The following is a 15,159-nucleotide window of genomic DNA, read 5'->3' as shown; positions in this document are numbered from 1 at the left end:
AGACTTGGCTGAATTAGGGAATGTGTGTGGCCAAGGCCCATGTGGGTGCCAGAGTGGAGTCAGTTTAAAGGGTGGTGTTGGGAGATAAGATGGGGGTGTGTGTTGCAGGGAGCAGACTATGCAGGACCCTGTCAGGTGAGGAGATTTTCAGGGGCAGAGAAGGCAACCATCTCCAGTTATTTCAGAGGCCCAGTTCCATGCTATTCGTTTCCCATGGCTGCTGTAACACATTACCACAAATCTGATGGCATGAAACAACAGAAATTTATTCTCTCCTATTTCTGGAGGCCAGAGTATGAAATCAGCATCACTGGGCTGAAATCAAGGTGTTAGGGGGCCATGCTCCCTCCAGAGACACTGGGGAGAATCTGCTCCTTGCTTCTTCCAGCTTCTTGTGGCTGCCAGCATTGTTTAGCTTGTGGCCGCATCACTCCCATCTCTGCCTTTGTGGTCACATTGCTTTCTCCTCCTCCTCTGGGTGGAATCTCCCTCTGTCTCTCTCTCATCAGGACACTTGTGATTGCATTTAGGGCCCACCTGAATAATTCAGGACCACTGTTCCATTTATAGATCTTTAATCACATCTGCAAAGTCCTTTTTGCCATATAAGGTAACATTAACAGGTTCCAAGGATTATGACTTGGATATCTTTTGTGGGAGACATTATTCAATTTATTATATCTACCCTTTCTTCTGATATCTGGTAATTCAATGATTTATTCAATTCTCAGTGCAGTGTAAACCTTGACACTTGTTTCTTTTTCCTTTTTTGTAACACGATTATCTGATTTAAGTTTTGATTGTTGAGGCATCCATTTCAAAGAGGCACCCCCTTCAATGTGTTTATGTTGAATAAAAACATTGCCAGCCACAGAGCTAGATAGAGTCAGGCCATCTTCCCCCATAGAGCTTCCTTTGTTTTAGAGATCTTGTTTGTTTTCAGTAACTGATCATTTGAGCTACCAGTTGTTTTTTTTTTTCTTCTTCCTGGGCTTTAAATTCCCACTCTTAAGTTTTAAATTTACCAATAAAGAGTGAGCCCACAAAATCATCAACCCCAATAAAACAGAACCCCAGGTGCTGTCTCTCTCTCTCTTTCTCTCTCTTTCTCCTTCCCTGTGACCTCACTGTGTGGCCCCAGGAATGCTGTGTAAATTCCAGGTCTTGTAAAGTAATAAGCCTCTGTTTCTTCAAAGTTCCCTGATGGGTATCACTGAAGGGCATCTTGCACTCATAATACCAACCACAAGGGCCAGTCCAACCACAACACTGGTTATCGATATGCTGAAACTGGCACAAAACACTCAGACTAAATTAATGGCCCCTTAGACTTAGTATTATTCCAGCTGCTTTTCTGTTTGTTATGATGAAAAACATCCAGACTAATCCACGTCCCTACCTAATAGGTGCTAATAAATGTTTGTGTGGAAAGAGGAAAGGGAGTTTGCATGCACTGAGTGTACACAGAGCACATAGCACATAGTAAGCCCTCAGTGGATGTTGAATTGAATTGCTTCTTATACAGTGCAGAGAGTCCACGTGATTGTCCTCGACGTTCCAAGAGGTGCAGTTAGTTACTAATGGTGGTCAGGGAGGGAGTGGGGGCTTCAGGATTAGAAATCGGGCATGTCTGACTCCAAGGAATGCATGCTTTCCCCTACATCAGGGTTCCTCAACTTCGGTACTACGGATACATTGGGCCAGATAACTCTCCGTTGTGGGGTATGCCCTGTGCATTATAGGATAATTAGTGGCATCCCTGACCTCTACCCGCTAGATGACAATGGTACCCCCCAAGCTGTGACAATCAAAAATGTCTCTAGACATTGCCACATACCCCCTGGGGGGGCAAAGTATTCTCTTCTTGAGAACTACTGCCCTCCATTATGCTGCCCTAGTGGAGGTGGAGGTATAAAGAGATGCCATTTCATCTGGGAATTGAATTCAGGTGTCCCACGGAACAAGTAAGAAACTGTCTCTATGCCACAGAGGTGGAGATCACTGGTTATCTACTGATGTTTACTCTCTGATTCTCTAGTGACAGATTTTAGCTGGGCGCACCTTGCTAGAATAAAGACTACGTTTCCTAGCCTTCCTTGCAGCTAGGTGTGACCATGTGACCACATTCCAGCCAATTTGAGGTGATGTGGACAAATTCCCAGCTGTGACCCTGAAGGGAAGTGTCATTCTCCCCTTCACTACTTCTTTCCCTGGTCTTTCTGCCTGGGATATGGACCTGGTAACAACAAGATCAAGGAATCCTGGGTCTCAATACCAGGGAGTCCCGAATTGCCTGGCCGGCTTATACTGGAATATTACTAAAGAAACCAACTTTCTTCTGATTTGAGCCACTGTTATTTAAGAGTTTTGTTAAAGTTTCCAAACCTGCATTCTAACTGTTACAGCCACCCAAGTCAGCCACAGTGGAGAAGGAAAGAAGGCAGGAAAGGAGGAAGGAAGGATGTAGATGGAGGGGCACAGGTGGTCTGGTTGGGCTCAGAGACACTCAGGGAAACCTTCTGGGAAAGACTCTGAGTTGCATCTTGAAGGAAGAGAAAATGTGGAGTGGGGAGCAAAGGGGCAAGCCCTCCAGAAGGGGCTACAGCAGGAGCAAGGGCCTCAAGGAGAGACCTGGGCAAGGTCTTGAAGAACAAGGAGGGCTTGAACAGGCTGAGAAGAGAGAGGAAGGCAAATCCAGTGCCAAATGGGGAATTTCGCCAGGTGAAAGGAAATCGGGTGTAGGGAATCTGGAGTTCGTCATGAGGCCTGAGGGCAACTGGAGGCTGGAATTGGAGGCAGAGGAATGATTGGGGAGTCCCTGGCCCTCTCTTAGAGGACCCACTCTAGGGCTGACCAGTCATCCATACCCCATGCCCCATGCCAAGATGAGCACAGCTGCTGGGCCTGAATTTTTGACATCTTCTTGTCAAGGGTTCCTCCGGTGGGCAGCCAGGGCCAGCAGGACTGCAGCCAAGGTTACAGCTTTCAGTCCCAGGACCACAAGAGTGAGCACAGACAGGAGGCCTGGGGGACACAGAGGAAAGCTCAGGAAGGATCCCAGCTGAGCCCCCAACAGCCCACACCTCAGTGCCTTTATGCTGGAGTTGGGTCAAACTTCTGTATAACCTCTGGGGCCTCATCCTTTTTACCCTGGAAGAGATCAAAGACCTCCCATCCCCCTGTACCAGGCTCAAAGAACCTTTGCCCAATATCCTACCTGTACCTTTAATCATCTTGACAGCATCTCTGACCTCTGATAACAATAGAAAATTGCTTTCGTTATAGACTGCTCAGCTCCTCTGTCCCAGGCCCTGAGCTAAGCACTTCCTAATTGCCTTATATAATCCTCAAACTAATCTTGCAAGGTAGGATAGCAATCCAGCTTGTATAGATAAGGAGACAGATCCAGAGTGGGGAAGTGATTTTCTCAGGTCTACATGTGTCAAAGTAGTGATGGGACCAAGTGGTTTGGCTCCCAAGAATGGCAGGAACAGGGCTGAGCATCAGGGAAGCTAACCTGGTCACCTCTATTCCAAGTTCGCCCCAGTTATCAAGTGCCCTCGAGTATACCTTGAGGTGATGTGACAGGCACAGTTCTGGGCACTTGACACATGTGGCCCCATTAGATCTGTACATAACCCCATGAGGTAGGTTCTCTGTTTCTTATCTCCCTTCTTCCCCCTAGATCACAGAGCAGGGCACCAGAGATTCAAGGAGTAAGGCAACTTGTCCATAATCTCACAGCTAGAAAGGGGCTCAATCCAGGAAGCCTGGCTACAAAGCCATGTTCTTCAGCACTGTTAAGCACAGCTTCATAGTGCAGCCTTGCTCTGAATCACGGGGAGCTCACCACCTCGTAAGCAAGACTGCCCACTGAACAGTTAGCACTGACTGTTAGAAAGTCCTTCCTTTGACTGAGCTTTAATGTGGTTCTCTGGGTTCTGGTTCTGCAGCTGAGATGGAGTCCTGGGAACTGTCTTAGTGGCAGAAGGGCCCTAGAAGTCTGGGACTGCACCTTTCCCATGGCCAAGCCATCTCTGGCCGCACTTACCTGTGGGAGCCTGGTTAACGCCACTGGAGATAGGTACACTCACCTGATGGAAATACCTTGGCTGCACGTTCATTGGTGAATTCTGACTCTTGGAGAGAAGTGTGCTTTGCTGCAAGGGAGAAAAGTGGTCTCACACTCCCCTTTCTTTCTATCACTCCACTTCTTGAGTCCCTGTGTTAGGAGCTGGGGTCCCTGAGATGAGTCTGCCAGTTTCTGCCCGGGATGGGGGCTAGAAGTCAAGCCCTGTAGTTAGAACTGCATGAGCCTCTCTGGGGTAGGGACAATGCTTGCTTCATTGCAGTGTCTGCAGCACCTAGTACAGTGTAGAGTAGTCAACAGGCATGCAATAGATATTTGTTGAATCATTAACAGTCTATAAAATGTTCTGTGGAGCTCAGAATGGGGATAAATTAACTCTGCCTGGGAGAAGGAGAAGGTTTCACAAAGGAGGGGCTATTTGTGCTGGGCCTTGAAGGATGAGTAGAAGTTCTCCGTAGAAAAGGAGAAAGCATTCCAGGCAGAGGGAATAGCTTATGTAAAGGCCTTGAGGCTAAGAAGAGCTAGCTTGTTTGGGACATGATGAAATTTTCCTTGTGGACCACCTCTCCCTCTCCCCCAACATCTCCTAAACCACCTGTCTCACCTTTGACTCTCAGCCTGGTGCCCTGTCCAGATAGGTATTGTCTGTTGGGTTTCCTCTGAAACTTTACACAGTAATAAGTGCCTGAATGCTCAGTGGAGATGCCATGCAGAAGAATGCTGAAATCATTGTTGGAAGCCCGGACCGCTGTCACATTGGGGTAGGAGATACCTCTAAAGTTGTAAATGGCCTCCCGGCTCAGACCAGCTCCCTGAAACCACCTGATGGGTCCGGGGGGACCATCTCCAAGCACCGTGCAGTTCAGGAAGACAGTGTCTCCAGTGGTTGCCAACACCAACTCCTGGGGTTGGATGATCCAGAGGTCTGGCTCTGGGTCCCCAGCTCCTGCAGCCAAAGAGAGGACTTTGTTGTTCCCTCTCTCCCTCCGTAGTCCAATCATTTCCTCCCTCATATCTACCCTCCCTTTGCTTCCCCTGTTTTCTTCACTCAGTCACTCCCTCCCACATTCCCTTGTTATTCACTAATTGATTCACTCAGTAAAGGAATTCTCAGTACCTACTATGTGCTGATGCTAGGATTGGGGAAAAGGAAGCTTGCTAAGACCTACAAATGTCCTGCCCTGGAGAAGTTCTCAGTCTGGGGGTGGAGATGGTCCAGAAAATCCCCCTGAGGTTGGAAACCCAGAGGACTGCAAGACTAAGAGAGGCTTGGAAGGAGTCAGAGAAGACTTCCTGAAATGCTTGCATTAAGTTAAAATGAACCCCCCTCCCCACCCCACCACACATACATGGATACCCTCCATGTCAACGGTTTACGGGGGTTTCACAAACATCAATTCTTCTATTTCATCACCTGAATATCCCTTGAAGTAGGAATTTTGTTGCCTATTTTGCAAGTTAAGCACTTGAAGGAGAGAGAGCTGAAGTGACTAATTTAAGAACACATTTCTACTGAATGACAGACCCAGGATTTGGGTGTCCAGGTCACCAATGGTGGACTTATAGATAGTATGACTGGTTATTTGGGGATTAAATGATCAGCCCCAGTTCTTGACTCTCCTCTGATAGTGTGGCACATCCATACTCTTGCTGTGGATTCATGGTGACCAGGTACACTTCCTTGTCTCTTAACTTTGACCTTAGCCATGTGACTTGCTTTAGCCAATGGGCTGTTAGCAGATGTTATATGAGTAGAAGCTTGAAATGTGCTTAGGGTGTTGGGACTTGCCCTCTTGTGCTTCTGCCATCTCCATGAGAAATATGTACTCTGGCCAAACTTCTGGGCCCTGGAATGAGACATGTAGAACAGAACCACCCCAGCTGCCTGTAAATGTGTGAGTGAGACATACTAATTGTTATATGCCACTGAGATTTTGTGTGTGCAGCATGATTGTGGATAAAGGTGACAGATGCAGGGAGACAGATCAGAGCAGAATGCTATGACCTGCAGGGCCTGATACTCACTCTTCACAAGCACAGAGGTGCCCTCGTCCAGCTTCTTTCCTGAGTGCTCATTCAAGCCATCAAGTCTCACACAGTGGTAGCTTCCAGCATGTTTCGCGGTGACATTGTGGATATAGATGGAATAGTCGCAATTAAGTGGTTCCAGTGTCTTCTGGATCATGGGCATTACCCCGGGGAAGAAGCCATGTTTGAAGTTATAAATTTCCTGCTGGTCCTGGTTGCTCACCTTGACCCATTTTATCATGCCATCAGTGCAGGAGCCGACTACTGTACACCTCAGCAGGAGTGTCTCACCTTCTGCCACCAGCATGGGGCCTTCAGGCTGCAGGACCTGCCATTTACCCCCCTTGCTCTGCTCAGAAGCTCCTGCAACAGAGGAAGAAAGGCCTTGTGCTGGGCTGGAGGGACTTGGAGCCCTAAGAGGCAAACTTAACATAAACCAGCCATCAGCTGGTCAAGAACAATTGCTTAGAACACTTGAGGGGTGTTGTTGGAGAGGGAAGTGAAAGAGGAGATGAGGCAGCTGGCTGGAGAGAGAGAGAGAGAGAGAGAGCAGGGCTATTAAATGGATTACTTATGAGTAATAGATGGCACTTGAGTGCTCACCATGTGCCAGGCAATGCATGTATTATCTCATTTATTCCTCCAACACTCCTTAGAGGTTGGCAGCATCATCCCCATCTTACAATAGAAGACATTGAGAACCCAGAAAGAGTTAGGTAGCTTTCCCAGGATCACTGCTAATTGGGCTGAATTTTGCCTCCCCCACAAATTCATATACTGAAGTCCTAACTCCCAGTACCTCAGAATGAGATTCCATTTGGAGATAGGGTCTTTAAATAGGTGATTAAGTTAAAATTAGGTCACATAGGTGGGTCCTAACCCAAATATAACTGGTGACCTTATAAGAAGAAGATAGGTTGAACTATTGAGTTTGGCTTGAGACTGGGCACAGAGAAGGAAGGCCAAGCTGTCCCAATGGAAGTTCTTCTACACCTGGGTTATGAACAGCAACTCAGGTACTCCCTCCAAGAGCTCTGTGAGGTTCTCCATTTCTGAGAGAAAACTAATACTCAAGGAGGTGCAGAAACCTGAGGGGAACCATGCATTCAGTAGGTGTCATGGCCAGGATTTGGACTCAGATCAACTGCCTCAAGATTCTGCTCACTACAGGTCATCAGCTTTGTGCCTCGAGTTTCCCTTCATCTGTGCTTCCATCAGGCCTTGGGAATAACTTGGTCTCATTCCAAGACTTAAGTTTGTATCGTGGTGTTTCTCAGTTGGGAGTGAGGTAGGGGAGGAGAATGAAGCAAACATTCCCTTCTAACAGGATCTAGGGAAGGGTTGTGGAATTCTAAATTAATTTCCCCTCATCTTCAGCTAGGCATGCACCATTAGCCACTAAGAACTGCCTCATAGCTGTGACCAAGTGACACCCCACATTCAATCCTAGGAATTTCGTTTGTCCTTAGTTCCAGGAAGTTCAGCAAACACCCACCCCCAAACACCATTATTTGAGTCAGTCAGACCTTGTTTTCTCTAATTCTTTCTAGTCGTTCTTCCCCTGGCCTCAGGTAGTTTCCTCACATGGATGTGCTAAACTGTGCCCATCACTCAGCACAGGGCTGAGAATAATGCCTGCTCCCACCTGTAAAACTGGAAAACCTCATGATCGCCAGGGCAATGGGTAGACTACACAGAAGGGAGTACTCTACCTAGAGAGAGGTGCTCTGGTCCCACCTAGCAAATCTAGAAAGTAAGGTCCCAAAATAATAAAATATAGTAACATTCTATTGTGAGGCTTATAATGCATGTGTAGGTAAAGTTAAGGCAATAATAGAATAAAGGCTGGTGTGGGGAGAATGTTAGTATACCATCATAAGGTTCTTATACTGTATATGAAATGGTATGATATCACTTAAGGTAGATGTTGATAAATTACAGAGGTATATTATAAACCCTAAAACAACCACTAAACTTCAAAATAAAGTTATAGCTAATAAGCCAATAAAGGAGAGAAAATAACATTATAAAAATATTAAATTACCAAATGAAAACAGAAAAAGAGGAAAAAGGGAACAAAGAACAAGTAGAACAAATAGGAAAGTAATAGATTTAGACCTAATCATATCAAAGATTACTTTAAATGTAAATGGTCTAAATATTCTCTGTAAAAGTTAGAGATTGTCAGATTGGACAAAAAAGTAATATCCAACTACATGTTGCCTACAAGAACTCCACTGTAAATATAAAGACGCAAATATGTTAAAAGAAGAATGATGGAAAAAGATATATCATAGTAACACTAATCAAAAGCTGGAGTGACTATATTAATAGCAGATAAAGTAGATTTTGGAGCAAAAACTATCTCCAGGAATAAAGAATGCCATTTGACAATGACAAAGGGGTAAAATAATCAAGAAGACATAAAACCCCCAAGCATTTATGCACCTAATAACAGAACTTGAAAGTATATGAAGCAAAACCCAACAGAACTGCAGGGAGAAACAGACAAATCCACAGTTACAGTCTGAGATTTCAATATCCTTATTTCAATAGTTGATAGAACAAATAAATAGGCAGAAAATCAGAAAGAATACAGAAGATTTAAAAATACTATCAACAACTTAGTCTAATTGATATTTACAGAAAATTATATCCCCAAATAGCAGGATATACAGTTACTTTCAATTGTACAAGGAACATTTACAAAGATAGAGCATGTTCTGAGTCAAAAAAAAGTCTCAATAAATTTAAAAGAATTCAAGTCATGAAAAGCATGAACTTTGACCACAATGGAATTAAATTAGTAGAATCAGTAACAGATGCCACGAAAACTTCAGATGTTTGAAAACTAATACATGAGTCAAAGACAAAATAAAATGGTAATTAGGAAGTATTTTGATCTGAATGAAAACGAAAACACAGCATTAAAGTTTGTGGCATGTTGCTTAAGCTGATGGATATTTTAGCATTAAATGCTTATTTAGGAAAGAAGAAAAGACTTAAATGAATGACCGTAGTTTCATCTTAAAATAGAAAAAAGGAGCAAATTAAATCAAAAGTAAATAAAAGAAAGGAAACTACAAGGATCTGAGTGAAAATCAATAAAGTAGAAAACCAAAAACAATAGAGAAAATCACCAAGAATAAAATCTTTGAGAAGATCATTAAAACTAATACATCTCTAGCCCTTCTGAATAAGGAGAGAAGGAGAGCGAGAGAAAGAGAAAGAGAGAGAGAGTGTGAGAGCCATAGATAGGTATCAGGAATGAGAGAGGTGACACCAGTACAGTTTTTACAGATATTAAAAGAATAATTAGGCATTGTTATTAACAAGTTTCATGGCTATATATACTTAACAACACAAACAAATTTCTTGAAAATCACAAACTACCAAAGCTACCTCAAATGACTCTACTACCCAAAGCAATCTACAGATTCAATGCAATCCCTATGAAACTACCACTGGCATTTTTCACAGAACTAGAACAAAAAATCTCACAATTTGTATGGAAACACAAAAGACCCCGAATAGCCAAAGCAATCTTGAGAACGAAAAATGGAGCTGGAGGAATCAGGCTTCCTGACTTCAGACTATACTACAAAGCTACAGTAATCAAGACAGTATGGTACTGGCACAAGAACAGAAATATAGATCAATGGAACAGGATAGAGAGCCCAGAGATAAACCCACGCACATATGGTCACCTTATCTTTGACAAAGGAAGCAGAAATGTACAGTGGAGAAAGGACAGCCTCTTCAATAAGTGGTGCTGGGAAAACTGGACAGCTACATGTAAAAGTATGAGATTAGATCACTCCCTAACACCATACACAAAAATAAGCTCAAAATGGATTAAAGACCTAAATGTAAGGCCAGAAACTATCAAACTCTTAGAGGAAAACATAGGCAGAACACTCTATGACATAAATCACAGCAAGATCCTTTTTGACCCACCTCCTAGAGAAATGGAAATAAAAACAAAAGTAAACAAATGGGACCTAATGAAACTTAAAAGCTTTTGCGCAGCAAAGGAAACCATAAACAAGACCAAAAGACAACCCTCAGAATGGGAGAAAATATTTGCAAATGAAGCAACTGACAAAGGATTAATCTCCAAAATTTATAAGCAGCTCATGCAGCTTAATAACAAAAGAACAAACAACCCTATCCAAAAATGGGCAGAAGACCTAAATAGACATTTCTCCAAAGAAGATATACAGAGTGCCAACAAACACATGAAAGAATGCTCAACATCACTAATCATTAGAGAAATGCAAATCAAAACTACAATGAGATATCATCTCACACCAGTCAGAATGGCCATCATCAAAAAATCTAGAAACAATAAATGCTGGAGAGGGTGTGGAGAAAAGGGAACCCTCTTACACTGTTGGTGGGAATGTAAATTGATACAGCCACTGTGGAGAACAGTATGGAGGTTCCTTAAAAAGCTACAAATAGAACTACCATATGACCCAGCAATCCCACTACTGGGCATATACCCTGAGAAAACCATAATTCAAAGAGTCATGTACCAAAATGTTCATTGCAGCTCTATTTACAATAGCCCAGAGATGGAAACAACCTAAGTGTCCATCATCAGATGAATGGATAAAGAAGATGTGGCACATATATACAATGGAATATTACTCAGCCATAAAAAGAGACGAAATTGAGCTACTTGTAATGAGGTGGATAGACCTAGAGTCTGTCATACAGAGTGAAGTAAGTCAGAAAGAGAGAGACAAATACCGTATGCTAACACATATATATGGAATTTAAGAAAAAAAAAATGTCATGAAAAACCTAGGGGTGAAACAGGAATAAAGACACAGACTTACTAGAGAATGGACTTGAGGCTATGGGGAGGGGGAAGGGTAAACCGTGACAAAGCAATAAAGAGGCATGGACATGTATACACTACCAAACGTAAGGTAGATAGCTAGTGGGAAGCAGCCGCATAGCACAGGGAGATCAGCTCGGTGCTGTGTGACCGCCTGGAGGGGTGGGATAGGGAGGGTGGGAGGGAGGGTGATGCAAGCGGGAAGAGATATGGGAACATATGTATATATATAACTGATTCATTTTGTTGTGAAGCTGAAACTAACATACCATTGTAAAGCAATTATGCTCCAATAAAGATGTTTAAAAAAAAAAAAAAAAGCTACCTCAAGAAGAGATAAATAGATGTTTCTATCTATTTAAAACATTTAATTTGTTTTAAAAACCTTCCCACAAAGAAAACTCCAAGTCCAGATAGCTTCACTGGTGAATTCTACCATATATTTAGATACAACACCAAAATCTTGATCGATAAAAGAACAAGTTGATAAATAAAAATTAAGAACTCTTAAAAGGAGTTCAAAAGACACTTGTGAAAGAAGAAAAGATAAGCCACAGAGTAGGAACAAATCTCTGCAAAGCATACATCTGATAAAAGGTTTGTAACCAGAATATACAAAGAATTCTCAAAACTCAATAATAAGAAACACAATTTAAAAATGGGCGTTGAATGGACCCTCATCAAAAAAAATGCACGTGAAAGATATTCAACATCATTACACATTAGAGAAATGCAAATTAAAACTACAAACAGATATCACCACACACCTTTTAGAATGACTAAAATTGAAAAGGCTGACTATACCAAGTGTTGGCAAGGATGTGGGGGAAATGTTATCCTCCTACATTGATGATGAAAATATAAAGTGGTACAACCACTTTGGAAAACACTTTGGCAGTGTCTTAAAAAGTTAAACAATCACCTACCATATGATCCAGTCATTTTATTCTTAAGTATTTTCCCAAGAGAAGTGAAAGCATATGTCCACACAAAGACTTTTATATGAATGTTCAAAGATGCTTTATTTGTAATAGCCCCAAACTGCGAATAACCCAAATATCTGTCAATAGGTTAGTGGAAAAACAAACTGGTTTATCCATAAGGTAGCTAGAAATGAAAAGAAATGACTATTGATATGTGCAACAATATGAATGAATCTCAGAATAATTACAATGAGTAAAAGAAGCCAGGCAAACAGGAGTATATACTGTATGATGTTTGTTGTATAAAGTTCTAGAAATTGCAGACTACTCTATCGTGATGGAAAGCAGATAAGCTGTTGCCTGGGGAGGAGGAGGAGTGGAAAGGGTAAATCACAAGGAAACTTTTATGGGTGTTTGAGGTATTCCTCATCTTGATTATCTTGGTGATAAGTTCACAAGTGTGAAATGCCCACAAAACTTGTCAAATTGTACACCTTAAATATGTACAGTTTATAGTATGTCAATTATACCTCAATAAAGCTGTTAAAAAATTTATAAAGATGAAGCTTCTGTGTGTGATGAGAAAGGGAGAACTAATGGAGTAGAGGCAGTGGGAGGAGATGAGGGCTCAGAAAGTCTCATGATTCTTATCCCAGTTGGGGTGAGTCTGGGAAAGTGAAATAGCAGGGAGGAAACTGGAGCCTGGAATAAGGCCCTGTGCCCCACACCCCTCTCTCTCTCCCTTTCTTGATTCTCCTTCTGTGTTGTCACATGGACTTTGGGAATTGTCCTCGGTGCTTTGTCTCTACCTTAGCTGTGGAGCTGGACCATTCCCTTTCCCACAGCTCTGGGATTTCTTTCCACCCATTTTCCATCTGCATGCTCTTGTTTTTCATGATTCCTATTGAGGGGTTCCCTTTTGGAAGCATGATAGAAATCAACATTTTTCAAAAATATTTTGAATATATTTTATCCCGGTTAGTTTAGATATATGATTTCCTAACCTAGTGCCTAACATGTAATGGACACTCAAAAGTCTTTGTGAAACGAGTTAATAAGAATTACGATTCACATTTTCCTCGAGAAAACCAGCTGGAAGAAGAGAAGTGGTGCCCCAAGTCACAGCCAGTGAACGAGGGAGCATCCAGGTCTGACTCCACACCAGGGTCCCACTGGGGCCTCTCTTGGGGGTGACAATTCTGGAGGACCCTAGGTGTGATGAACAGAATCTGGACCTCAGTAGGGCTTGGGGCAGAGACCCACATGGGCAGGTGGTGGAATGAGCCCACTGATAGCCATGCATCTTGTCTGGTGGATCAGAGGGTTCTGGGCTCAGAGGGTGAGTTGTACCCAGAAGGCCCAAAACTCAGCAGCTAAATCAGCCTGATCCTGACTTAGAGGAGACATGGGTATGATAATAATAGCCAACAGTTATTAAATCTTTACATCGTGCCAGGTATTTATAGGCATTATCTCATTGAATCCTCCAAACAAAGAGGTAGGTCCCAGGATTAGTTGCATTTTGGCTCATGGATGTTTGATTTGTATCGTTGCACAGGGCCCAGAGCTTAGACAGGCCTCATGCTTGCCTTAATGCTCTACTGCTGCTGTCTTAAAATTCTTAATACTTTTTTTTTAACGTCTTTATTGGAGTATAATTGCTTTACAATGGTGTGTTAGTTTCTGCTTTATAACAAAGTGAATCAGTTATACATATACATATGTTCCCATATCTCTTCCCTCTTGCGTCTCCCTCCCTCCCACCCTCCCTATCCCACCCCTCTAAGTGGTCACAAAGCACCGAGCTGATCTCCCTGTGCTATGCGGCTGCTTCCCACTAGCTATCTATTTTACGTTTGGTAGTGGATATATATGTCCATGCCACTCTCTCACATGGTCACAGCTTACCCTTCCCCCTCTCCATGTCCTCAAGTCCATTCTCTAGTAGGTCTGTGTCTTTATTCCCGTCTTACCCCTAGGTTCTTCATGCCCTTTTATTTATTTATTTATTTTAATTTTTTATTTAATTATTTTTTTCCTTAGATTCCATATATATGTGTTAGCATACAGTATTTGTTTTTCTCTTTCTGACTTACTTCACTCTGTATGACAGACTCTAGGTCCATCCACCTCACTACAAATATCTCAATTTCGTTTCTTTTTATGGCTGAATCATATATCTTGAGAAAACCATAATTCAAAGAGTCATGTACCAAAACGTTCATTGCAGCTCTTAATACTTTTTGAACAAAGGACCTGTACTTTTATTTTTCACAAGGCTGGGCAAATTATGTAGCTGGTCCTGGGCTGAGCCTCACCATTTTTATATTTAATACAGTACCCCTAGAGAAAGGCCCCAAAGAGCAGTTCTTTGTAGATAGGCATGCAAGTGTCTGAGCCAGAACCCGGCGGTATGAGCCCAGAGCCTGGCAGCTTAACATCCCTGTGCTGCCCAAGAAGTTCTGCTTCTCTCAACACTTGGTCTGCACTCTGCTGGGATCAGGAAAGTTCTCAGCTCTCCCCTCCCCCTCCATCTTGGTGGGGTCAAGCCCCTCCTGGCACCTCTCTGTGGGATCAGCCAGGGGTGGATCCTGTTCTGTCCCAGATCCTACTCACCCCAGAGGACAAGGAGCAGTGCCAGCAGCCAGGAGCGGGGAGATGAATGAGCCAGGCGGGTAGGAGTGGGCATCACTGGGGGCAAAGTGTGCCTCCCGTGGTCTCCTAGACTGGCCACCATTCCGTTCTCTGATCGATGTTGGAGTCTGAAGTGAGATCTGTGGGCAAGGCTTTTTCTGCTTCTCATGGCCAAGGCTACTTGGGGATATATTTTCACTACAGCAAGACAAGGCTGCTGGTGTAAGAGGAAGAAGCTGGGTGAAGAGGTTTCCGGCTTTCGTGTCTGAGCAGTAGTTCCTGTAATCACTCTGTCAAAGACTTGACCTTTTCCAGACCCTGTCCTTGGCATCCTGGAAGGGAGATGAGCATGGCTGTCATAGTGTGCCCTCAAGTCAGCCTGACTTTGGATCAAGAATCAGGTCTGCCTCTTCCTGGCTGTGTGACATTTCAAAGTCACTTGTCATCTTTGAGCCTTTGTTGCCTCATTTGCAAAATGGGGACAGTAACAATCCCTTCCTAAGAAAGGTGTTGCAGGAATGATACATGTGTGTGAGGGCTTAGCATAATGTAAAGGCTAAACATATTAGCCATCATTATTCATAATATGTAGGAAATAGAGGAGGTGATATTTGCTTAAGAAGGATTTATTATAAAGC

The 15,159-nt window shown here is 43.1% G+C and overlaps 1 protein-coding gene across 1 annotated transcript; it reads right to left on the bottom strand.

Moving 5' to 3' along the window:
* Positions 1 to 339: 339 nt before the first annotated feature.
* SIRPB2 (signal regulatory protein beta 2) lies at positions 340 to 14,730 on the bottom strand. Its single transcript, XM_030831051.2, has 5 exons — positions 14,504 to 14,730; positions 6,116 to 6,481; positions 4,695 to 5,036; positions 4,095 to 4,160; positions 340 to 3,024 (listed from the first exon to the last, which is right to left on the bottom strand). Exons 1-5 carry the CDS (start codon positions 14,688 to 14,690, stop codon positions 2,927 to 2,929), a joined length of 1,059 nt encoding a protein of 352 aa, XP_030686911.2. The 5' UTR covers positions 14,691 to 14,730; the 3' UTR covers positions 340 to 2,926.
* Positions 14,731 to 15,159: the final 429 nt, after the last annotated feature.

This window comes from Globicephala melas, chromosome 15 (assembly GCF_963455315.2).
Source record: "Globicephala melas chromosome 15, mGloMel1.2, whole genome shotgun sequence".
NCBI lineage: Eukaryota > Metazoa > Chordata > Mammalia > Artiodactyla > Delphinidae > Globicephala > Globicephala melas.
Note: the sequence above shows the minus strand (reverse complement) of the source record. Positions and strands in the feature narration are given on the sequence as shown.

Bases quoted from the DNA above. Each gene is read 5' to 3' on its own strand.
- SIRPB2 (XM_030831051.2), bottom strand. From the start codon at position 14,690: ATGAGAAGCAGAAAAAGCCTTGCCCACAGATCTCACTTCAGACTCCAA. The intron at 6,482-14,503 runs GTGAGTAGGATC...CCTCTGTTGCAG, and splicing joins ACTGCTCCTTGTCCTCTGGG to GAGCTTCTGAGCAGAGCAAG. The intron at 4,161-4,694 runs GTGAGACAGGTG...TCTCCCTTGCAG, and splicing joins CACCAGGCTGAGAGTCAAAG to CAAAGCACACTTCTCTCCAA.